General features: G+C 36.4%; 1 protein-coding gene across 1 annotated transcript in view; it reads left to right on the top strand.

Moving 5' to 3' along the window:
• The window catches only part of MTFR1 (mitochondrial fission regulator 1), a 72,680-nt gene that overhangs the window by 28,814 nt on the left and 18,107 nt on the right, over positions 1–25,759 (top strand). The window contains exons 2-4 of the mRNA XM_028533846.2: positions 1,921–2,061; positions 16,805–16,903; positions 24,743–24,858. Coding sequence (XP_028389647.1) covers positions 1,996–2,061; positions 16,805–16,903; positions 24,743–24,858 — 281 coding nt within the window. The 5' untranslated portion in view covers positions 1,921–1,995. The remainder of the gene's footprint in view (positions 1–1,920; positions 2,062–16,804; positions 16,904–24,742; positions 24,859–25,759) is intronic.

The raw sequence follows: 25,759 nt of genomic DNA on the forward strand, positions 1-25,759 counted from the left end.
AGCTGAACAAACTTTCCCTGTTTCTGATCTATAGTTTACCACCCCCACTACAGAATTTAATATGTGCTTGTAAATTAAAATAGTGGTTAGATAGGTGAGGAATGAATATCTGCTGCATAGAGGCCCAAAAGAGCTTTTGAGATTCTGCAAAAATGTATTATCTTGATGTGGGTGGTGGCTATACAGATTTATACACATAAAAATCCATCAAGCTAGACACAAAGTTTGTGTACCTTAAGTTGTATCTCACTTTTTTAAAAAAAGCTATAAGTTTTTAAATTCTACATAAAATGATCCTTTTTCTCTGACCAATTTTTTTTGTCAGTCACTTTCAGCTTTGATATTGTTTTTAGCTCTTTACTCTTTTTTATTCCCATTAACTCATAAAAGCATTCTTAGAGGCAGTAATAGATGTTGGTAACATTAAAATATATGTCACCAAAATTCTAGTAATGACGGTTTTATAGTTATCAGTAAATTATACATGCCTGGCAATGCTTAGAATCTATTATAGACTATCATCTGTCATGAGGGCCTGGCTCTTTTTACACATTTCACCCCGTGTCTAGTATATTTGTGGCACCTTTATTTTTTCCCTGCGTCCTCTGTAGTTCATAAAATTCTTCTCAAAGTGTAAACCACACACTCTTTTTTAAAAAAATATTTTAGTTATTTATTTTTAAGGAGCAGAGAAGGGAGGGAAAAAGGATGAGAAACATATATGTGAGAGAAACATCTGTTGCTCCTCTCACATGCCCAAACTGGGGACCAAACTGGTAACCCAGGCCTGTGCTTTGACTGGAAATCGAACTGGGTACTTTTTCCTTTGCAGGACAGTGCCCAACTGACTGAGTCAAACTGGTCAGGGATAGACTATTAGCTTTATATCACTAAGTACACTCTTGTTTAGCTGGATTTTGTTGTTGTTGTTGTTGTTATTTAAGCAAGACTGCCTTGACAGGTAAGCAGTGCACTGATTTATAGTCTGGTGTGAACTCCTTGCCCCATTGGAGGCCAGTCGTTTCAGTAAACTGGTTTATATCTTATGGGTTAACAATTTAATTCTATCAAATATACAGTATATTGACAGGGAGGGGGTGAGTGACAGGAGTTATAGTGCGCAAATGAGTGTGAAAGGACTTTTGTCCTTCTAGCATCTGAATTCCTTTTCTATATTTCTAGAACTCCTTTATTTTTTAGGGTGAGTGGCAGGACCTCCTTATAACCACAGCTGAGTAGATCTAGCCAGGCAAATGCCACCAGTATGAACCACAGCAGAGCCAGTAAGACCGAAAAGCGGAACGAGGTAGATTCTGTCCTGTCAGGGGTGGCAGTAGCGGTAGTGTCTTTCCAGGACCAATTTTCTGGCAGTTCTGGATATGTTTCCTGGCTGTGTAGCCTATAAGTCAGGTTCTGGTAAGATTGTTATCTACTGCCTATCTTTTCATAAATATATTTCCTGCATAGCCACAAATAGGTTTTTGTTGTTTTCAGCTAAGAACCCTGACTAGAAAAATATGTACTTAAAACAATTGTACCATTTACTCAAAATTGATTATAAGCAAAATTTATTTTCTCTTAAGTAAATTTACAGTTTTAAAATGTTTTAAACTAGACTTATTTTGTGAGACATGTTGCACACAATAAAAATTCTAAAACAATTATTTCAGCCCTGGCCATGTGGGTCAGTTGACTGGGATGTCATCCCATACACAAGAAGTTTGCTGGTTTGATCTGTGGTCAGGACACATACCTACATTGTGGGTTTAGTCCCTGGTCAGGGCATGTATGGGAGGCAACTAGTTAATTGATGATTTTCTTTCTCTCCTTGCCTCTCTAAAGCCAATAAAAACATTCTTGGGTGAGAACTAAAAATAATAATCATTATTTCATTTTAATATTTGTATTTTAAAATTTCAGTATATTCCATGGATCATGTGCTGCTGTGTATGCCTGAAATACTTGAAATGCAAGTTTGGAGAGACTGCCATCTAAATGCTTGGCTGGATTAAGCGCCTAATTAGGATGGTTATTCAACAGGTTGGAGTAAAAATGGAATCGGTGAGTGCTCAAAACACATTTTAAGGTCTAGGCATTTAGACCTTTTAATAATTATTTTCTCAGAAAGGGAAATGCATCTATATATGACCAACATTTTGATATGAATTTAATGTTTATATACTACTTAATTTGCTTACTATTTAAATGATAAAAGAGAATTTTTACTTAGCATCCAAGCAAGGGAATAACTTTCTGGGTTACACTGAAAATTTACCAGTATTCATCTGACTGTGAAAAGCAATGCATTTGTCAACAAAGAACAAGTGCTGGGGAAGATAAGGAGAAAAGGGAACCCTAGTGCAGTGTTAGTGGGAATGCAGACTTGTGCAGTCACTGTGAAAAACAGTATGAAGTTTCCTCAAAAAATTATAAATGGAACTGCCTTATGACCTAGCAGTTTTCACTTCTGGGAATATATCCTAAGAATCCTCAAATGCCAATTCAAAAGAATATGTGCACCCTTATGTTCATAGCAGTGTTATTTACAATAGCCAAAATCTGGAAACAGCCTAAGTGCCCATCAGCTGATGAATGGTTAAAAAATCAGTGGTACATTTACTCAGTGGACCACTACATGGTCATAAAAAGGAAGGAATTATTTTGTGACAGCATGGATGGAATTGGAGATTATTGTGCTAAGTAAGTATAATAAGCCATCCAATGAAAGACAAATATCATGATCCCACTTATATGTGGAATCTAATGAACAAACTAGACTGAATAAAATAGAAACAAGCTTGGATACATGCAAAAGACTGACAGCTATTGGGATGGAGAAGGCGGGACCGAATGAATGAAAAAAGGTGAAAGGATTAGCCAAAGAACACATGTGCATAACCCACAGACACAGACAACAATGTGGGAATGGCCACAGGAAAGGGACGACAAGGGCTGGGTGGAGGTGGTCAAAGCGGGGTAAATGGGGACATCTCTAATAGTGTAAACAATAAAAGAAAAAAATAATGTATTTGTTATTAGGGAGGAAAGTGTTAAATATATATAGAAATGATTGAATAAAATATGTTTGACTAACATGTAACTCAGTGTTGTAGAATTATTATTGAATGTTGCTATAATTAGTTTAACACACAACTGTTTAAAGTAAAAGATAAGTCATGTCTTCTGTAATATAACAACTATAGATATGAAGAAAAAGTTAATATATGATTATTCCATACCAAAGATGATCTTGACATTTTTAAAAGGTTTTTTTTACATAATTTATTCCAGATCCAATATACAGTTATTAGAGCAATAGTTGTGCCAAGCATATTTTGTGGAGTTTTTGTTTTCATTTTCAAATTTAATGTTTTGTTATAGATGACATGGAATTAGCTTTATTTATTAAAGATATAGGCATGGAACATAATTTGAATATGTGTATACTTTTTAATGTACTACTTTTACTTTTTATTTTGTGTCTTTTCATATCTTCTTAAAAGAAACTGAACTTGAAATTCCCTTAACCATTCACTCCCTGAATGTTACATCTATTTTCTTTGGAGGTAAAAAGCAAAGAACCAAATTAACTCACCTTTTTTTATAACTGTATAATTTTGAGATTATTAGCTTGAGGATCAGCCATAGGAAAATGGTTTGTAAAGTTAGTAGTATTTTGCCCTGACTGATGTGGCTCAGTTGGTTGGGCATTGTCCTGGAAAGCAAAGGGTCACTCATTCGTTTCCCAGTCAGAGCACATGCCTAGGTTGTGAGCCTGTGTAAGATGAGAGAAGCAACCCTTCAATGATGTTTCTGTCACACATCAATGATTCTCTCCCTCCCTTTTTCCCTCCCTTTCCCTTTCTCTAAGAATAAATAAATCTTTTTAAAAAGGTAATAGTATTTCATCTTTTTTAGTTGCATCTTTCTATGTTTTGGACTTCACTTAATACAGGTATAACACCTTCTTATTTGTTACTTATTACTATCTTACTACATAGGGTTGGTTAACATTTTAGTACTGACAGCAAAAGAATTTCTTTTGCTTGCAGAAAGATGTCAATCTTTTTTCATTTATGACTCCCCCAAAGTGAAACTTTACAATTTATGATATCCTATTTATTTGGATATCATAAATTGTAGGTCTTGAATTCAAACACACCTGGGTTATTATTTACCTTTGCCAGTTATTTTCTTTATCTACAAATTACAAGTAAGGACTATTGCAGGATTAGCCTGTAGATTCAATAATAGTGTATGTAAAACACCTTGCACAGTGGTTTCTATATGGTGTAGGTACATATAAAGGTTAGTGTCCTGTGGTTTTGCTCTGTCATCCCCTGCCCCAAGTTAGATGAATGTGACTGGTGCTGATTGAGGCTAAAGTAAAAAAATAGTGTTTCAGGGACAGAGTACACATATTAGCTTATTCATTTATTTAGCTTTGTTCATTTTGAACTGTAAAATGGATGCCTTTTATCAAAGAATGGACCAGGTAAGAGAGCATTAACTTGTTCCTGATACTGTAATTACAACTGAGGGCCCTTTCCACTAATAGCAGATGAACAAGATCATTTTTTCCTATAACATATAATTGCCAACTTGAATCATTTAACTGAAGATCTGTGTAAAATAAGTTTTCTTGTAACATAAAGCAATTTACTCCTTTGGAGTCATTTTCTACCTTAGTTTGCAAGTTTTCTTAGTCTGCTCTCAAAGATTAAAAAGGTATAGTGTACCAATATTTTACTTTTGGGCATCAGAAATTAAAAAAAAACTTTTTAACTTCACCTTTTGGTTTTCTCAGTGGTTGAATAAATAACTTGATACTATGTTTTGAAAGTATTCCAAGAGAAGAAACTACCTTTGTTCTTTACATATTTTAACTGCCTTAAAAAAAAGTCCAAGGTTTGAAATCAGGGTTCTGTTGTTGCCATCATGACAGGTGATGATGATTACTTTTCTGTATTTTAATCTACACATCAGCACCACCATAATAGCTATCGCAGACTGGCTTACTATGTATGCCCAGTTCTTTTATTTGTGTTACATATGTTCACTAAAACCAGACGTTCAGAGTGTTTAACTGACTTGACCAAAGTTACCTATAAGTGGCAGAGATGTAATAACCCAATTCTGATTCTAAACTTCCTTCTCATTTTCGTGTACTTTGCTACATTAATTGAAGACATATTACATATAAATACATTAACTCTTTTAATGCTCATAGGTTCATGAAGTAGATACTGACCCCATTTCATAGCTGAGGGGATGGAAACATTGCATAGAGGGATCGATTATTTAGCCAGCTTTATACAGGCAATAAATGATAGAGCCTACTTTCAAAGCCAGGTCTGTATGCTGTTTTCTCTTCATTGCCTACCACTTGGCTCAACATTTGTTTGAAACCATATATTCACATATGTACAAACTTTCTCCTCAGTCTATCACTACATTTGTGTCCTTAAGCATATATATATATAGAGAGAGAGAGAGATTTAGATTTTAAAAATTTATTTATTTTTAGAGAGAGAGAAACATCAATGTGCAGTTGCTGGGGGCCGTGGCCTGCACCCAGGCATGTGCTCTGACTGGGAATCGAACCTGCCATGCTTTGGTTCACGGCCTGTGCTCAATCCACTGAGCAAATATATTTTTTTATTATATTTTATTGATTGTGCTATTACAACTGTCCTGATCTTTCCCCTTTGCCCCCTTCCTCCACCCAGCATCTCCCACTCCCTGATGCAATGCCCCACCATTATTCATGTCCATGGGTCATGCATATAAGTTCTTCGGCTATTCCATTTCCTATACTGTACTTTACATTCCCATGGCTATACTCTGGCTACCTATTGGTACTTCTTAATCCTCTCACCTTTTCATCCATTCTCCTACACTGCCCTTCCATCTGGCAACCATCAAAACATGCTCTGTATTCATGTTTCTGTTTCTGTTCTTGCTTGCTTAGTTTGTTTTTTTTAAAATTCAATTGTTGACACATTTTATTTATTGCCATTTTATTGTTCATAGTTTGATCTTTTTTTTATTGTTCAATTATAGTTGTCCCAATTTTTACCCCATTGGTCTCCCCTGCTCAGCTCCCCCCACCCCACAGTGAATCCCTACCCTGTTGTCCTTTACCATGGATCCTTTATACATGTTCCTTGACTATACTCTTCCCCTTCTTTTCCCCATTATTCCTCTCCCCTCTGGTCCCTGTCAGTTTGTTCCTTATTTCCATGTCTCTGGTACCATTTTACTCGTTTGTTTGTTTTATTCATTAGGTTCCACTTACAGGTGAGATCATATGGTATTTGTCTTTTGCCACCTGGTTTATGTCACTTAGCAAGTACTCCCTAGTTCCATACATGCTGTCACAAAGAGTATGAGTTCTTTTTTTCTGCAGCATAGTATTCCATTGTGCAAATGTACCACAGTTTTTTCATCTACTTATTTACTGATGGGCACTTAGACCGTTTCCAGCACTTCACTATTGTAAATAATGCTGCTATGAACACTGGGGTGCATAGCTTCTTTTGAATTGTTTCAGGATTCTTAGGGTATAATCCCAGCAGTGGGATGACTAGATCCCTTCTTTTTCTTAAATAAGTCTCTTCAACATTTCATATAATAATGGTTTGGTGATGATGAACTCCTTCACTTTTTTTCTTACTTGGGAAGCTCTTTATTTGCCCTTTGATTCTAAATGATAGCTTTGCTATGTAGAGCAATCTTGGCTGTAGGTCCCTGCTTTTCATGACTTTGAATATTTCTTGCCAATCCCTTCTGGCCTGCAAAGTTTCCTTTGAGAAATCAGCTGACAGTCTTATGGGAACTCCTTTGTAACTAACTTCTTGTCTCTTGCTGCTTTAAGATTCTAACCTTATCTTTAACTTTTGGCATTTCAGTTAATGATGTGTCTTGGAGTGGGCCTCTTTGCAGCCATCTTGTATGGGACTCTCTACTTCACGGACTTGCTTGTCTATTTCCTTCACCAAATTAGGGAAGTTTTCTTTCATTATTTTTCAAATAGATTTCCAATTTCTTGCCCTTTTTCCTCTTCTTCTGGTACCCCAGCGAGGCGAATGTTGTCCCAGAGGCTGCTTATACTATCCTAATTTTCTTGGATTCTCCCTTTGTTTAAAATATATCTTATTGATTATGCTATTACAGTTGTCCCTTTATTCCCCTCTGCTTTGTACCCCCACTTCCACCAGCAATCTCTCCCATTAGTTCATATACATGGGTTGTACATATAAGTTCTTTGGCTTCTCCATTTCCCATACAATTCTTAACCTCCCCCTCTCTATTTTGTACCTACCATTTATGCTTCTTATTCCCTGTACCTTTTTCATCATTTTCCCCCCATCCCCTCCCCTCTGAAAACCCTCCATGTGATCTCTATTTCTGTCAGTCTGTTCCTGTTCCAGTTGTTTGCTTAGTTCATTTTTGTTGTTGTTTTTTAGGTTCAGTTGTTGATGATTGTGGGTTTGTTGTCATTGCTGTTTGTATTTTTGATCATCTTCTTCTTAGATAAGTTTGTTTAACATCTCATATAATAAGGGCTGGGTGATGGTGAACTCCTTTAACTTGACCTTATCTGGGAAGCACTTTGTCTGCTCTTCCATTCTAAATGAAAGCTTTGCTGGATAGAGTCATCTTGGATGTAGGTCCTTGCCTTTCATGACTTGGAATACCTCTTTCCAGCCCCTTCCTGCCTGCAATGTTTCTTTTGAGAAAGCCCCGACAGTCTTATGAGAACTCCTTTGTAGGTAACTGTCTCCTTTTCTCTTGCTGCTTTTAAGGTTGTCTCCTTATCTTTAATCTTGGGTAATGTAACTATGATGCCTTGGTGTGTGCTTCCTTGGGTCCAACTTTTTTGGGACACTCTGAGCTTCCCAAACTTCATGGAAGTCTATTTCCTTGACCAGATTGGGGAAGTTCTCCTTCATTATGTTTTCAACTAAGTTTTCCATTTCTTTCTCTTCTTCTTCTCCTTCAGGCACCTCTCTGATTTGGATGTTGGAACGTTTAAAGTTGTCCTGGAGGTTCCTAAGCCTCTCCTCATTTTGTTGAATTCTTGTTTCTTCCTTCTGTTCTGGCTGAATGTTTATTTCCTTCTTCTGGTCCAAATTATTGATTTGAGTCCCAGTTTCCTTCCCCTCACTGTTGGTTCCCTTTATTTCACTTTTCCTAGCCTTCACTTTTTCCTCTATTTTGGGGCCATACTTAACCATTTCTGTGAGCATCCCAATTACCAGTGTTTTGTACTGTGCATCTGATAGGTTGGCTATCTCTTTACCACTTAGTTCTATTTTTGTGCTTTGATCTGTTCTTTCACTTGGGCCATTTTCTTTTCTTTTCTTTTTTTTGGTCTCAGCACACCTGTTATGTAGTAAGGGGCAGAGCCTTAGGCATTCACCAGAGCTGGGCAACCCATGTGTCTGTGTTGTGGTGCTGTATGTGGGGGAGGGTTTGGAGGCAGAACAGTGTCACCTGCTTGCCTCTCTACTGGCTTTCAGTCACTTCCTCTGTTACCCACAAGTAAATTGGGCCCTTCTGGTGCTGATTCCCGGGTGGGTGGGTTTGTGTGCATTCTAGGACTCTGTGGGTCTCTTCAGTGAACTCTCTTGTGAAGCTTGGAGTTTCTCTGCCTCCACAACCCCATAGGTGTTTTCAGTCAAAGATTTTGAGGCTTTATTTCCCCAAACTGGAACCCTAGGTTACACAATCCGTCTTGTTCCCCAGTTGTTCCTCCTGGTTTATGTGCACACAAATGTGGATCTTCCTGTCCACCAGCTGCTACCTTTCTTGGTCTTTTAGCCACTGCCTTGCTGCAAGCCCTCTTCACCCTGGCTACCCATCTCTGCCCCTCCTGGTCTGGATGAATGTTTTTTCTTTAACTCCTTGGTAGTTGGAGTTCCATACAGTTCAGTTTTCTGGCAGTTCTGGTTAGTTTTTTGTTTTTGAATTTGTTGTTGCCCTTCTTTTGGTTGTGGGAGGAGGCACAGTGTCTATCTTTGCCTCTGTCTTGGCCAGAAGTCTGGATTGTCTTTTATTTTTGTTCTGATTGGTTGTTTTTTGCTTCTTTCTATTCCATATAATTGATTTGAATCTTGGTTTCATCTACCCGCTCTACCGTGGTTTCCCTGTAAATTGTTCTTTATTTCAATTAGTATATACTTCATTTCTGACTGGATTTTTTTTATGCTGTTAAGGTCCTCACTAAGTTCCTTGAGCATCCCTGTAAACAGTATTTTGAACTCTGCATCTGATAGATTGCTTATCTCCATTTTGCCTCTTTTTCTGAGGTTTTGTTATGTTCTTTCATTTGGTCCAAGTTTCTTTGTCTCCTCATTTTGGCTACCTTGCTGGGTTTGTTTCTCTGTTAGGCAGAGCTCTGTGTCTTGGTAGTGTGTCCTAATGTAGTAGGTGTCCTGTAGGGTTGATCCAGTCACCCAGCCTCCCCTTTCACCCAAGCTGGGAGCTCAAGCTGGGAGCTCATCCTTGTGTGGGCTCAGCACACTGTCCTCTTGTAGTTGAGCTTTGGTTGCTATTGGCAGATCAATGGGAGGGATTTACCCAGGTCAGTCAGCTGCAAAGAGCAAAACTGACCACCAGCCTCTGCCCCCCATGGGAATGTCAGCTGTGTAGGGGCAGGATGGTGGTACTACGATGTGGTCTATAGTTGTCCAGTGTGTGTGCTGGCCCTGGGGTTTCCCAGGTGGTGCAGGCTAAGGTCAGCCCCAACTTAATGTGTTGCCCAGGGAACCCAGCCTGAGATATAATGCAGTCTGAGATGGCTGCTACTTGTGCTGGGCTTGGAGAATCGCAGGTGAAGCCAAGGTATTGGATCTAGGCTGGTTGCTGCTAGTGCTGGGACTGGGGCTCACTGAGGCCAGCTGTTGCTTGTTTGAGAGGATTTAGAAAGTTGTTAAGCATCAGCTAACACCAGCCATTTTTATGGAAAGGCAGCTTGGGTGGGCCAGTAAATTGGATGGGGCGGAGTCTGGGGGATCTCCAAGGCAGGTCAAACAGTGTTAGGTTGATGGAGTCTCAGATATACAGCAGCTTGCTGGCTCTAAAGCAGGAAGGTTTAGAAAAGGGACAATGGCGTCTGCTCACCTTGATTCCAGACACTTCAGTTCCTCCCTATGTACCACCAGTACCTTTCAAACTGCTACACCAGTGTTCGAGCTCAGAGGGAGTGACTCTGAGTAGGTGAGTCTCTGTGTGGGTTCTTTAAGAGGAACTGCTTGGGACTCTAGAAGTTTCTTCCACTGACTCAATCCTGCTGGTTTTTGCAGCCAGAAGTTGTGGTGATTATCTTCCCGGCACTGGAACCCTGGGCTGAGGGACCTTGTGTGGGGCTGGGCCTCCTTGCTCCTGGGATATCCCTCCTGAATTTTTACGTACCACACATGGGTGAGGGACCAGCCTGTTTTGGTCTGTGCTCCACCTCCCAGTCTGGATGGATGTGGTTTCTTTAATTCTGTAGTTGTCAGACTTCCATTCAGTTTTCTGATGGTTCTGAGTGGTGGTTGTTTTATATTTTAGTTGTAACTTTGATGTGGTTGTGCAAAGAAGCAAAGCATGCCTGCCTACGCAGCTATCTTTGCTAGACGTCACAAAAATAACGCCCCTTTTTCATTTCAGAGTCTTTTATTTCAATTTCATAAGCATGTAATTTTGCAACATAACAATATCACACTCAAGCACACCATATGACATTTTAGGTGAAATGTTCAAATTAAAACTATAAATTATCTCACCCATGTTAGTACCCTACCAACCACACTCAAGCAGACATTACTTCTGCCAGGCCCTGTGTTTTTTAAATACAGGACTCAAGAATAATACTAAGCTAACGTGAGTCTTTTAATCTGAGTATTTTATGTTGAAAGAGTTATAGCAAATATCTAATGTGTATTAGTAATATATTTCCAGTAATACCTAAAAATTGTATTTTTTTTCCTTTTGTTCTTTGAAGGATGTGAAGGTGGCTGGGAGTTCAGTGCAAGGAAGAAAAATTGAGGAAGTGTTACCTTCAGTTGGGGATTTGGAAATTGTCACATAGTTTCATCTTCCTACCTCTGCCACCTTCCTTTCAGAACAAACATTTAATTTTCTCCTGACTTCCTTGGAATTAAGAATTTTTCTTTGTTGGGTCCTAGACTCCCTGAAAATTTGATAATAGTATTGATATCCTTCCCAGAATAATGTTATATACACACACTATTTTGCATGTAATTTCAGGGATATGTGACTCTCAGAATAAGAACCCTTGCATTAATATTGTCTATAAATACTATATATTGAGAAAATATTTTTGTTTAGAATTAAATTTATACTTTTTCTTGTTAAATGGTGTGTCTCAAAGAACAGTGGAGATTAAACCAGTCTATAACAAATGAATTACCACATAAAGCTTGAGTACAGTCATCATGATGGGACAGATGACAGCTTCAGATTCCAGCTTCACATTTCAGCACTTCTACTGAGGCATTTCACAATGTTTTTTTGTTGTTTTTATTTTTAAAAAAAGGACTTCCAACCAAGATGGAGGCATAGGTTAACACACTGTACCTCCATACACAACCAAGATTGGAACAACAATTTAGAGGCAGAATAACATCCAGAACTGACAAAATTTATCTGAATGGAAGTTGGACAGGCAAGAAGTTGAAATAGACCCATTCATCCAGACCTGTAGGAGGGGCAGAGATGAGCAGCCAGGCGTGGGTCGGGCGCAGAAAGCAGAGACAGTTGAGTGCATGAGGCATCTGGGCCGCGCAAAATCGCAGTGGGTGTACCCTGAATACGCAAGCAGCAGCTGGAAGACCCATTGAGGTGGTGATTGTGGAGCAGGGCAGAGCGCACAACCCAGGATCCCAGAGAAGGGACTGAGGTCCCATGGAGAATGGAGCTACCACCATTGTTCCCTCTCAACCCCACCCCACATATAATGTCACAATCTAGCGACTTGGGTTCCCAGTCCTGGTGAACACCTTAGGCTCCGCCCCTCACTATAACAGGAGCGACCAGACCAAAAAAAAAAAGAGAGAGATGGCTCAAACAGAAGAACAGATCAATGCCCTAGAACTCATCCTTTCAAGAGACCGAGAGATAGCCAACCTATCAGATGCACAGTTCAAAACACTGGTAATCAGGAAGCTCACAGAATTGGTTGATTTTGGTCGCAAATTAGATGAACAAATGCAGGTTACAATAAAAGAAATGAAGGAAAATGCACAGGGAACCAATAGTGATGGGAAGGAAACTGGGACTCAAAACAATAGAATGGACCGGAAGGAATAAAGAAACAACCAAATAGGAAAGAATGGAGAAATAAGAATTCAAAAAAATGAGGAGAAGCTTAGGAATCTCCAGGACATCTTTCAACGTTCCAACATCCGAATTATAGAGGTACCAGCAGGGGAAGAGGAAGAACAACAGATTGAAAATGTATTTGAACAAATAATAAAGGAGAACCTCCCCATTCTGGCAAAGGAAATAGACATCCAGGAAGTTCAGGAGGCTCAGAGACCCCCAAAGAAGTTGGACTCAAGAAGAAGCACACCAAGGCACATCATAATTACATTAGCCAAGGTAAAAATGAAGGAGAGAATCCTAGAAGCAGCAAGAGATAAGGGCACAGTAACCTACAAAGGAGCTCCCATCAGACTGTCAGCTGATTTCTCACAAGAGACCTTACAGTCAAGAAGGGGCTGGAAAGAGGTATTCCAAGTCATGAAAGACAAGGACCTACATCCCAGATTGCTCTATCCAGCAAAGCTTTCCTTTAGAATGGAAGGGCAGATAAAGTGCTTCTCAGATAAGGTCAAGTTAAAGGACTTCATCATCACCAACCCTTATTTTATGAAATGTTAAAGGGACTTATCTAAAAAAAGATTAAAAAAAAACATGTATAGTAAAAGGACAGCAAACTCACAATTATTAACAACTACTCCTAAAGCCAAACCAAAAGAAACTAAGCAAACAACTAGAACAGGAACAGAACCTCAGAAATGGAGATCACATAGAGGGTTAGCAACAGGGGAGTGGGAGGAGGAGAGAGGGCGGGGAAAGGTACAGAGAATAAGTACCATAGATTGTAGGCAGAAAATAGATAGGGGGAGAATAAGAATAATATGGGAAATGTAAAAGGTAAATAACTTATAAGTATGACACATGGACATGAACTAAAGGGGGGGGATGTGGATGGGAGAGGGTGTACAGGTAGAGGGGAATGAAGGGGGGAAATGGGACAACTGTAATAGCATAATCAATAAAATATATTTTAAAGAAAGAATAAATTGCTTTCCCTCCATCATCCTTCTCCTTGCTGTCATCACTTTCAAACACTTGCTAAACGTTACGGACTGTCACTACTAGACACAGACCACAGACTTGCACACAGAGATACAGAGATTCATTATGAGATTATTATCAGTAGTTCTTATGCATAAGTTACTATTTAATTGCTTCTTAATGGAATTGAATTCTTATTAATGACATCGAATTACCTGGTAATGACATTTTTCTTTCCTGCCCTCTTACATCTGAAAAAAATATTAAGAAGAGTTTATCTTAAAAGGAAATCTTTGCTTCTCCAAACAAGTATACTGACAAGACACAGTTCAGCCACCATTAGGATAAGAGATATACTTGGGTCATATAGCCTCCCAGCGTACAGATGGTGACTGTTCAGTACCATCTGTTCATTATTTCTTCATAGCCATTTATAATTTCTTCCCCTCCGTGAGTGCTGAAAAGAAAAAAATAAGTAAAGACCGAGCTGCAGAGGTCCTGGAAGTCAGCTGCTCACTTTTTTCTGTAGTCCAGTAAAGGTTATAGCTCTTCTTCTTTCTAAATATTCCAGTCATTAGTTTACATAGACACTTCTTATTTCTTGGTGCTAACTGCTATGCAATTCATAAGTAATAGAAGAATAACATTATGTTAATCTACTATGTATACTTGAAAAAACGATCACATAAAGCAATCTGTCTTTTACTTCCTTAAATTTTGAATAATTCCAAATAGTCTTACTCCTTATATGTAAAAGCTCAGTCTGTGTTCACTTTCTCTCATGTTCACCTGGAATTCTTTTGTTCTGATAAGCAGATGGGAAGGTAATAGTTGAAAACAGCCCTGAAGCATGAATAGCAAGGAATTCTAAAAGCTGGCATAAACATTAGTTCCTGATCTTGGCAAATGCTTTGTAAATTTTTGTTTGTGAGCTTGCTTCCCCCCCTCCCCAATCTTCATCTCCAGTTAAGATCTTTGTTTACTGGAGGAACAGGAGATTCCCTTCAGACTATGTAGTTGTCATATTGTGATGCAATAGTGTTCCACTACTCCTGTGTCCTTGAGTTTTGACTTGTGACTAAATGAAGACTCAAGAAGAGAAATAACTGAAAGGTATACATACTATTGCCCTATGTATCTATATTTTTAAAGATTTTATTTATTTTTAGAGAGAAAAGGAGGGAGAAAGCGAGCTAGAGAAACAGCAATGTGAGAGAGAAATGAACTGTTGTCCCTCGCTCGCCCTCAGTTGGGGAGCTGGCCTGCAGGCCAAGCATGTGCCCTGACCAGGAATTGAACTGACAACTCTTCACTTTGCTGGATGACACCCAACCCCCTGAGCCATTCAGGTCGTGGCTATCTCTGGATCTGTTTTTAAAAGATCAAGACTTACTAACATGTATAAGCTAAAGACTGCTTAAATACTGTTTTAGAATCACCATATTTTGCCATGTATAACATTCACTTTTTTGCTCAAAAACTTGAGGGAAAAATAAGGATGCACATTATACATGGGTAGTACTAATTCCATATCTATGTAGATGTTTTTAATTCTTTTATTTACACTTATGTGTTAATAGTGTAACTCTAGAAAGCAATAATGATATCCATGTGCAAAATAATACTCTGGAATACAATAATTGGTTTCTAAATATAAATAAATAAAAACTTGAATTACAAAATTAAAATATTTTTTCCAGAACATTTAAGCCAAAAACTTGGGTGCACATTTTACATGGAAGTGCATGATATACAGCAAAATACAGTGCTTGCCCATGTTTTTTTTCTTGACCTCTTATGTTACCTTTGTAAAACTGATGCTTTCCATTGTCCTTTAGTGTCCTTGAGTGAGGGTATTTTTCCTTCTCTTAATCCTCATGTGTTACTAACAATATTCATGTGATAATCCTCTGTATGAACATTGGTAGGCATAATTTGAGTTCCTGAACTACAGATAATTTCTTTCCAGGCATCAGAGTAACTGCCTCATGTAGTCTTAGTTTAATATTCATATTTCAATACTGGTGTCTTATCTTTCTACTGACCAATTTTCCAGTATGTACCATCTTTTTATGTTTCCAAAATAAAGGCTACAGTTTTGTTGGTTATAGTTGCCAGTTATAGGAACTCTCCCAGGTAACAGTTAGTAAAACTTGTAACATCATGAGGGGGAATTATATAACAGCTCAGGCAGATGCCAGAAGTATCATCTATGTTCCCCCATGATCCGCACTTTAACTCATACTGTTACCCCTAAATTGGATTTGGTTGCTAAAATATAAGAAGTCAGATTGCATCTATGTACATTTTATGAGTCGTTCATGCTTTTTAAATGGTCAGAGGTCTACTTTGGGTTGTGTGTTGTTGTCACCACTGTTTGCAATAACAATTATTAATTGGTCATACCGTTTATATTAGAGTAATTCCATTCATCATACTTTTTATAATTAATTTCATTCTTTAAATTAAAATGTCCATGGAGTGACTTTAAGAAGGGGTCAGTGTCTATTGCTTAGAATACATTTAATCTGGTTTGGTACTTATTTAGTTTTATAATATAATTGAATGTTAAAGTTTAATGAATGCAATGTAGTAGTATATCAATCTCATTCTTCTCTTTTAAAACTTCTTTTAATAGCACACTATCTCCCTTTACCTCTTCTTCTGTCTCAGCTTTCAAGTGTAGCACTCAAAACAGATGGATAGTTTTTCTCTTTAAGGAAAGATCATATACTTGGGGAGAAGTTTCAAGGTACAGCTCATAATGATTTAACACTCTACATGTGTGCTTTTTGTTTGTTTTTTGCTTTGGGTGTTTGTTTCTGTTTTTGCTTTAAGCATAGCATAATGTCCTCTTTGAATTATGATTTTATCTGGAAAATTTTGTTCATTAGGGCCACCACTAGTGCATTTTAGTTCCTTTTTGTAAAGTAGGAAAAGGGGCATTTGCCCTGGGGACAAGGCCTCACAAGAAAATGTAGTGCAACTGGACTTTGACCCCTGCTCACCCTTGGCCAGGTGTTCTTGTGTAGCAAACAAAATGGGTGGTGCAAATTCAGATTCTGAACTTTATACTGCTTTAGGTTTGTTTTGAAAAGTCCATTATAGGAAAAGTAGTCACAGTTTTAAAAAATGTATATGTATCTAAAATTCTAAGACTAAAAATATAGTGGAAGAGATAAAGGTATTTCCGTTGCAGAATAGTGGGAAAACCTAACAAAAATAGATGTTTTTACTTCAAATATAGAATTATTTTACAATTGCTAGTTTTATTTTTCTATAGACCTACATTAAACCTTATTGCATAAATGGTAATTAGCCATATATAGTCTTTTTTAAAATAAGAAATATTAGCTTATTTCCCATAACATTTAGACATTCTGATCCCATAATTAATGTGTCAGCATGTTATGCAATTAATTGTCCACTTCTTTGTATTAGAGTAATATAAGTTATGTAATTAAACTTTTGTATTTTTCTACTTCCTCAGGTACTTTGGTCTAGGAAGCCATATGGTTCATCTCGAAGTATCGTAAGGAAAATTGGTACTAATTTATCTCTGATCCAGTGTCCAAGAGTTCAGTTTCAGGTATATATATATTTCAACATTTTGTATTAATGTATTAAAAATATAATTAGATAAAACAACTTTAATGGTATTTTTTTAATCTTCCCTCCCATTAATGCCACTATCAATAAAATAAGAGAGGATAAAAACCATACTAAAATCTTTCTAGAAGTCTCAGTTCCTTTGTGAAGTGATTATTCAAGATCTTTAAGACAGTTATCCTTCTTAAGAGTACATATGTGAGGATTTAGAAGCACATAATAAGCCAAGCAGTTAATACCCAGGTGACCTTGAATGTAGTAGCCCTTGTATTACTTTACGAACTTCAGGTACCACCATTATTTTCTTTAGTTGTTACACCTTCCTCTTTGGACAACAGCTCTGTTCCCCTAGTTTATTCTTAAGATGTCTCTGCATACCATGTAACTTGCTTGCTTTTGCCACCTTTGGTTTAAAGCAAAATCATTAATTGTGGGAACTATTGCCTTGGCAACAACAGTGTTAAGACAAAGAGGTAATTGTGGTTTTTTGAATGAGGTGATAGTGAAACCTGAAATTAGGAATACTTTTGAATACTCAGGTCTTAGCATCTGCTAGCACCAAATCAGGGGCAACTCTACTTTTTGCTTGGAGATAAACTATTTTCTTGCTTTGGGCTTTTGTTCCTTATTACTAATACAGTGTTAGACATTTATCCCATAGCTTTGTTCTGTTTTTCATTAATTCTGTATAACAGTTATACACAGAACCTTTTAGTTCAACATTTAAGAATATAAAGTTCAGCAGAGATCTATATCAATTTTAAATAATAAATTAGCATATAAAATGTGGATGATATTTTAACTTGTAATTCATTTAACTCATAATTCAAAAGTTCAGAAGTGCCCCTGTGAGCTTATTTGATATTATGTCATATTCATAAATCACTCTTCTTGTTGGAGAGAGGTAAAAAAGAAAAGTCTGTTTCTAAGTAAATGGCAGCAATTAATGTTTGTTCAATTTGACTAAGAAGTTGCTCATTGTGCTAATAGTCCTGTTTACAAATTGACTGGCAAAACCTTTGTGCATCAATCTAGAAATTGACAGGTTAGAACTTTCTAAGGAGTGATTATTATCAAACTATAGGCTTTCAAAAAAGTAATGAAAATGAAGAGATCTGTGGTAGTGAGTCTCTAGCATAGTTTCTGAGAATTCAGTTTATTTAGAAACAAGTGCTGATTTGCCAACTTCCTTTAAATAACTGTTGTAACGAAGGCTAATTAAATTTTTTCTGACTTGCTCAGTTCCATTAAAATTTTCTTTTTATCAACTTAAACTGGTGGCAGAATAACTTGCTTCAACATTTGTATTCATATAGCTAGAGACAAATAATAGGACATGTAGGTAACCTTGGATTTTCTGATAGCAACCCAAATCTGCCCTGACAGTCAGTAGGCTGGAATACTGGAGCCAAGTACATTTCCTTGGAAGGATTCTCTTTCTCAGTATTATTAGTCACATAAAAGATTATGAGTATAAAAAGACTATTAGATTTAGTTTAGGAGCTGTATTTGAAAAGAGATCAATTAACCTACAGAGTGGAGTAAAGAGAGATATTGTAGTGGAAGACAGAAGACATTTGTTTGTAGTGAGAGTTTTAACTTCCAGGCAGTTTCGTAGCATACTGAGTCTGTAAAGTAGGTATTTTATCTGCTACTTAGATATTTTAAATCTACTCTATATCTTCTGTTTTTAATACATCTATCAGAAATAAGAAAAATGTAGAGTCTTGAGAAAATCTAAAAGATGCAGTTTAGAATAGTAAAACTGAAAAATGCATTTTGCTTTTTTTTTTTTCCGGCTCATTTTGGGGTGGAGGTGGAGTTGATTGATATGGAATGTATTTGAACTATCTAAGAGTCCAACATGGGTAAATACTACTATAGAAAGTCTAGAACTGAGGAACCACTGTTGGACCAAGGGATACTGTTTCTTACCTTCCTAGGTTATTTCAAGAGAGAGAGACATACACATATTTTCCTCCCTCTCGTCTCTCTGGTCCCTTCTCCCTTTTCTTCTTCATCCTCTCTCCCTCACCAACCCCCATTCTAGGTGTTCATGAATAGAAAGCATTAATACTCAGAAACATTAGTAGCTTGAGTGTTGGCTAGAACATTTTAATTGTTATGTCCTTTAGATTAGTGTTCTTTACACAGGTATACCTCTTGGCTTGCTGGTGTCACTGTGTGTCATTGTAATAAAATGCAGAAATTCTGCTTTTAATTTTTCTTACTATGGTAAGAAAAGGAAAAAGGAATAATTAAGTCTGTGAGGAAAAAAGCTAGAGGTTACCGTTTTACTGTGTTAATTTTTAAGAATGCATGTTTTGTATTTGCCTAGAAACAAATAGTGATAAAATAGACTGCGTCTATTTACAATTACACCCTTTTTGGCAGGAAACTGAGAACATCCTAGTACATGTGTTTATTTTAGGAAAAGTCACATGAGAACAAAGCTACCTTTTTTAATATGTCATTCTAAGTATTTTAAGTTTTGTACATGTTATGTATTTTTCTTTTATTTACTTTATTAAATGAATCCATTTCCTTAGTATAGTTTTACATTATCAGAGTATTTTAACTTATCTGAAGTTACTTTAGTAAAATTCTTGAAATATAATTGAATTTTAGATGATTTAACTTGTATAAAATATTTAGTTGAACTACTTAAAATAGTAAAAATACACTACTGCTGAATTTTTGCTCTGAATGAAATGCTTTTCCACACTTCCCAAGAGGAATTTGGATACTTATAAATCATTAAGCACTGATTTTATTTTTAAGGTTTATAATGGCCATGATATTTTTAAAAAAGTTTATTCCTTTCACTGTTTTTTTCTCCCCCTACTAAAAATAGCCATGGTAGGAGAGGACCTTGGTGGAACCTTCAGTAAGTTGGTCTTTTCTTTTTCAAACTTCCCATGAGTCATCCATGCATGGCAGTAGTGGCATCAAAATTGTACTTCAAGAATTCCACATTGTCAGTCCCCTTGCCTGCACTGACTTCACCTTAATTGGTCCTTCACTGAGTTGCCCTTCCCATCCCATGCTTATGTTACTCAGTGTACATACATTTCAGCAACAACTGAAATGGCCTTTGTTGTTGTTGTTGTTGTTGTTGTTTTCATCTTTGCAAGTTATTAATCTGTCTTAATAGAAGCCATAAGCATATACCACAGGGACAAACCAATTGGTGATGGGGTTTATCAGCTCCATAGGTTTGTGAAGCATGTATATATTTAACGACATATTTTAACACAAATTCTAAAAATTGTATCTTGTGGCAATATTTGTAATTATTGTTTTAGTAAGGTTATATCCATTTACAAATGTATTAAAATCAGCCATCAGTGTATTTTAAATTAATTGTATTTTATATTAGTTCTCTAACAATTTTATGTTACTACTATAATTGCCACATCCTTTTCGAAATAATATAACTATATGAGGAAATACTATTTACAACAAATTTGTACATTCCCATGTGATACCCTGATCATTTCATGAATGAAACAAAGACATATTTGTCACAGTGCGAATAACCACAGAGATAACATAATTTTGTATGGTCACTTGCACTGTGCCACACATAACATTGTTCCATGCTTGAAAAGCTCACATCTAACAATATTATTTTATTAAAGTAGTTTTAATATTCTGTTTATAAGCAATAACTTTATTATAGAGATAGATCAGTAGAATATGTTATCAAATTGGAAAATCATACAACCCAGAGTCTTGGATTAAATTCAGATTTTTAAAAAAGCAAAAACTACTTAATCATTTCCATGGTTCATTTTGGGAACTAGATTTCATCATTTTTAAAAAAAAAAGTCAGTGAGCCCTGACTGGTGTGGCTCAGTGGTTTGGGCATCTTTCTGTGAGTTGAGAGGTCACTGGTTTGGTTCCTGGTCAGGGTACATGCCTGGGTTGCGGGCCAGGTCCCCAGTAGGGGGCATGCTAGAGGCAACCACACATTGATGCTTCTCTCCCTTTCTTTCTCCCTCCCTTCCCCTCTCTCTGAAAATAAATAAATAAAATCTTTGAAAGAAATCAATGAAACCTATTTCAATAATTATTTCAATAAACAAAATTAAACCACCATACATCCAGATACAATTACACTCACAGAGTAAAAATTATAATCTGATAATAATAGAGAACTATTCACCTTTATTTTTTGGTAATTTTTTGAGAGGCATGAAATGGCTTTTTAAAAAAGATTAATATTGTTACTTTTTAGTTTTATTTAGTTTCTGAATGAGCTTGGTTTCCACAGGGACTTTGTTAGGCCTCTTTTTTAATGACATCACTGTTACAAATGATACAGATTTTACTATATCTGGAATTGGCAACTTTTCATTTCATTGAGCATGTTATAGACATAGTAATATTTCAGTGATTAAATATAATGAATGCCTAGTGTGAATGCAAACTAAGACCATGGAATAATTTGATTTATTTTTTAAAATTTCTAGGAAAAGCGGCTTTTCATGTTTAATATATGAAATATTACAAATAACAATTTGAGAAATGTTTGATCTCCAATTATGCTATAAAATACTCAGAAAAGCTGCCACCAGATGGGTTCAACTTTTATGTTTTTGAGTGTTTATTATTTTTAAATTTAAATTTCATTTTCAACTTCATTTTACATTTAGTATTTTTTTAAGATTGTATTTATTTTTAGAGAGAGGGGAAAGGAAGGGAGAAAGAGGGAAAGAAATATGTATGTCAGGGAGAAACATCAATATTGGTTGCTTCTCATATGTGCCCTGGGCCCAAACCTACAACCCAGGCACATGCCCTGACCGGGAATGAACAGGCAACCCTTTGCTTTGTGGGACAAGGCCTAAACAACTGAGCCACACCGGTCAGGGCTACATTCAGTATTATTTTGGATTAGTTTCAGGTGTATAGTATAGTGGTTATTACTTTTAAAGTATCATTTTGCTGCTTTTAATAAAAATATGTAAGAAGAAAACAGCAGTTTTTATAGCTTACAGGAAAGTAAGAAGTCCTAAGGTCAAACTGTAAAGTAGTAACTGTATTGGAACAGATTTTTACTTTCTAAACAAAGAATTATAATCAGATCTTCATGAACTCGTACCTTAGAAAGACATCATCCAGATTTTACTTTTATAATCTCTAGCTTGTATAAAACATCCCATTAATACTCTGTATTATAGGAGCATCTCCTGGGTTTGGGAATCTTCCTATTCAGGAATCTCCACACAACCCATTTAGAATCCCCCTATTATAAGTTATAGGAATATCATTATAGCATTCTGTTTTCAGTATTGGTTAGGCACAGAATATTAACAGATTTCTCAGGCTCTTGAGATCAGCTGTGATGCCTACTTACATAAAATTATTTAAGCTTTATAAGACACCCATTTTACTAAATATCTGTTTCTTTTTTGACACATAGCTAAATTTCTGAAACATAAGGGAGAAGCAAAAATCTAACTTTTGATTTTTCTTTAAAGATTTTGTTTTCACAGAGAGGGGAAGGGAGGGAGCAAAAGAGGGAAACACCGATGTGCCAGAGAAACATGGATTGGTTGTTTCTCACACACCCATGTGGGGACCTGGTCTGCAATCCAGGCATGTGACCTTGACAGGGAATCGAACTGCTGACTTTTCAGCTTGCTGGCTGGTGTTCAATCCACTGAGCCACAACAGCCAAGGCATAATTTTTTTATTTTTCTTTGACCATATTCCTTGACATGTACTTCCTGATGTTTGTACTTTTTTTATCATGTGACCATGATTATTCCACTACATTAAAAACACTGGTATTTTGAAAGCCTTTTCAATTTAATTCCATTACTGTTTTTGTTTTTGCTCAGGATTAGGCTTTTAAATCTCTTTTTGCTACTACTTGTTTTCTGTCTTGCCTGTCCTCCTTAAAAGCCAATTTAAGGCATTTTAAATACTTGATATTTTTAGTATGTTATTGTTAAAATGTCAGTTTTCTAATGCCACTTTATTAAGTTGATGTTGGGTAATAATGATACATGATGGCTACACATACCAGCAGCTGATATGTTTAGTTAAAATTTTATTCATAATATTAAAAATATTTTAAACTTATGATAGGGGACTCCCCCCCCCCCCCCCCAAGAAAACAACTGGAATTATCTTCTGGAGGGCAGGCCCCTTGTAGTACGTACAGGCTTCCTTCTCTAGGTGAGTGTTCTAGAAAGCCATCTGTATCAGTGTACCAGCTGGCATTGTTGTGAGGGGCTGTGTTTGGCTCCAATGAATTCTTTTTGAAGACTCTTGGAATGTGTTTGGCCATTTCATGATGGGTGATTTACAAGTGCACCTGGCCACACTGTGCTGAGTGCTCAGCAATTTATCAAAAACTGCTTGAACCCCATGCTGTACCCTCCCCTATTCACCTGATCTCACCCGCCCCCCTTTTTTTGTCCCTGGATGCAAAAGGGCCTCAAAGGGAAAGGTTTTGGCTATGTAGAAGAGGTGAAACAGAAAATGGCAGAAGCACAAAAAGAGATCAAAATTGATGAGTTCAAAAACTTTTTAGAAATGGAAAAAAACATCTGGATAGGTGTATTGCATCAGATGGAGAGTACTTTGAAGGTACTCCAGTTTTTGGGGGTCCCTCCTCATATAACTATATTAGTATTATGTGTTTGCGTGGTGTTTTACATTTTAGGAGGAAGCATTGTTTAATGTATATTCCAAAAGTTTGATCTGTCAATGATAATATTAAGGTTCAAAAAAAGCGTGGGTTATGGTATATAACCTTTCTGATAAATACATTAATAAATAAATCTCTTTGGCCTCTTAAATCGTTTTCTTCATTTAAAAGTTTTCATTTTCTTTTTTTCACTTAAACCCTATTCCAACTTGTTGGAAATGCTCTGATGATTTTTTAAAAATTATTATTCATGAATTATTATTCAAAGAGTCTTTGTTTTACTATAACAAAACTTAAATTTAATTCAATTAAATTATACTTCCATTTTTTATGGTAAATTTCAGAACTTTTATACTTTTGTTGTATTTTAAATATTCTGTTCTTTGTTTAAGGTTAGCTAGTGAATTCTGTTCTATTAGTTCTTCAACAGTTAATACTTTTATTTAAAAATCAAGAGATTTAAGGATTTTTTAAAAAATGTATTTCAGCATAATAGTATATCTATAAATATTCATTTTAAAATGTTGCCAGATTTAGCACAAATTTGTCACTTGCTTATACTTGTTCTGTTTTCTGTTCCTATACCTTTTAAAAAAACCAGACCTCTTCAAAAAAATGTATTGTTAATGCTTAAATTCTAAATATTTTCCTAGTGTTTTAGGGTGACCAGAGGTTTTTAAAAAGCAAACTGTCTCGTTTGACTTGTATATTGGAAATTGAATAAATTTAAATTTTAATTCAGTGATTGTCATACATTATTTGGCAATATATGCTTTAACTAAATGGTCCCTTTCATGGGGACTTAGTGGAAATGAAAATGAAGCTGTCTGTATGTTTGTAATACTAAAGCTGATGCTTTTTATTTAGGTGATTAAAAAGTTTTATTCTGCCCTGGCTGGTGTGGCTCAGTGGATTGAACGCCAGCATGTAAACCAAAGGGTTACTGGTTCGATTCCCAGTCAAGGCACATGCCTGGGTTGCAGGCCAGGTCCCCAGTAGGGGGGCACACAAGTGCAACCACACATTGATGTTTCTCTCCCTATCTTTCTCCTTCCCTTCCCCTCTGTCTAAAAATAAATAAATGAAATCTTTTCAAAGTTTTAGTCTAATATTTTTGGTGCCAGATGACAAACTTACCCTATATGTAACTTATAGCTTACCAGCCCGACAACAGAATGGAGCCCCAGTTACCCAGGAGAGGATTCAGTGGCATCTTTTGCTGATGTTGGGTGGATAGCCAAAGAAGAAGGAGACTGCTCTACAAGACGAAGGTTAGTCCGGAAGCTTATAGGAGCTGAGATGTAGTACTTATTATTTTAAAAGATGATACCTTTGCAATATTTCCTTTTAATAGCTGAATTTAATCTCTAATAACTAACCCAGTGGAGTTTTTTTTTAGCAGTCTTCTTTTCTGCTCATTTTAAACACTCAGCTACTGTTTATAAAGTTTGTAGGCACATGTAATTACTGCATCCTTAAGAATTACAGAATTCCTTGCCTTTTAGATGTTCTAATATGACAGACCAGAAAGAACTGCCATAAATATGTTTATTTAAGTATAGTATTAAAAGAGTCTTATTAGGGTAGAATAATCAGTGTGTGTTATATTAGGGAATTGGTGTAATAATTGGAGAATGATTCCTAAAAATTCTGGGTCAAGGTGAGTTCTGGAGAGGGACTTCCATTTGTATGCCTCAGTTTCATAAACAGTTATTCAACATATTTCAACTCTTCATTCTTATTAGGCATTGAAGATACGGAGGTAAAATAAGATGTGGTCCCAGCTTTATAGGAATACTTGGTGTGCTAGAGGAGAGGAAAGAGAAAAATCAGTAATGATACTGTAAAGTCTAATAAGTAAATATAGAAGGCCACTGTTGGGTGGGAGAAGTTCAGCAAGGCTTCTCAAAGAGGAGGATTTTAGAGCTGAGTGATAAAGGGCAGTAGGAGCCAATTAAATAGGAAGGCTGTATCTCAGGAAAAGTGAACAATGTGTTTAAAAGTACTAATTAGGAGGCAACATGGCATATTTAGGAAACTCCAAATGGCTCAGTGAGGCTAGGGAGTAGCAGAGAAGGGTAAGCTATAGGAGATGATTATAGAAAGTAGATAGCGTTTTAAAGGTTATACATGTTAGGCTAAAAAATTTATAGACTTTTTCCTGAAAGTAGT

The sequence above is a fragment of the Phyllostomus discolor genome, chromosome 7, assembly GCF_004126475.2.
Source record: "Phyllostomus discolor isolate MPI-MPIP mPhyDis1 chromosome 7, mPhyDis1.pri.v3, whole genome shotgun sequence".
In the NCBI taxonomy this organism is placed as follows: domain Eukaryota; kingdom Metazoa; phylum Chordata; class Mammalia; order Chiroptera; family Phyllostomidae; genus Phyllostomus; species Phyllostomus discolor.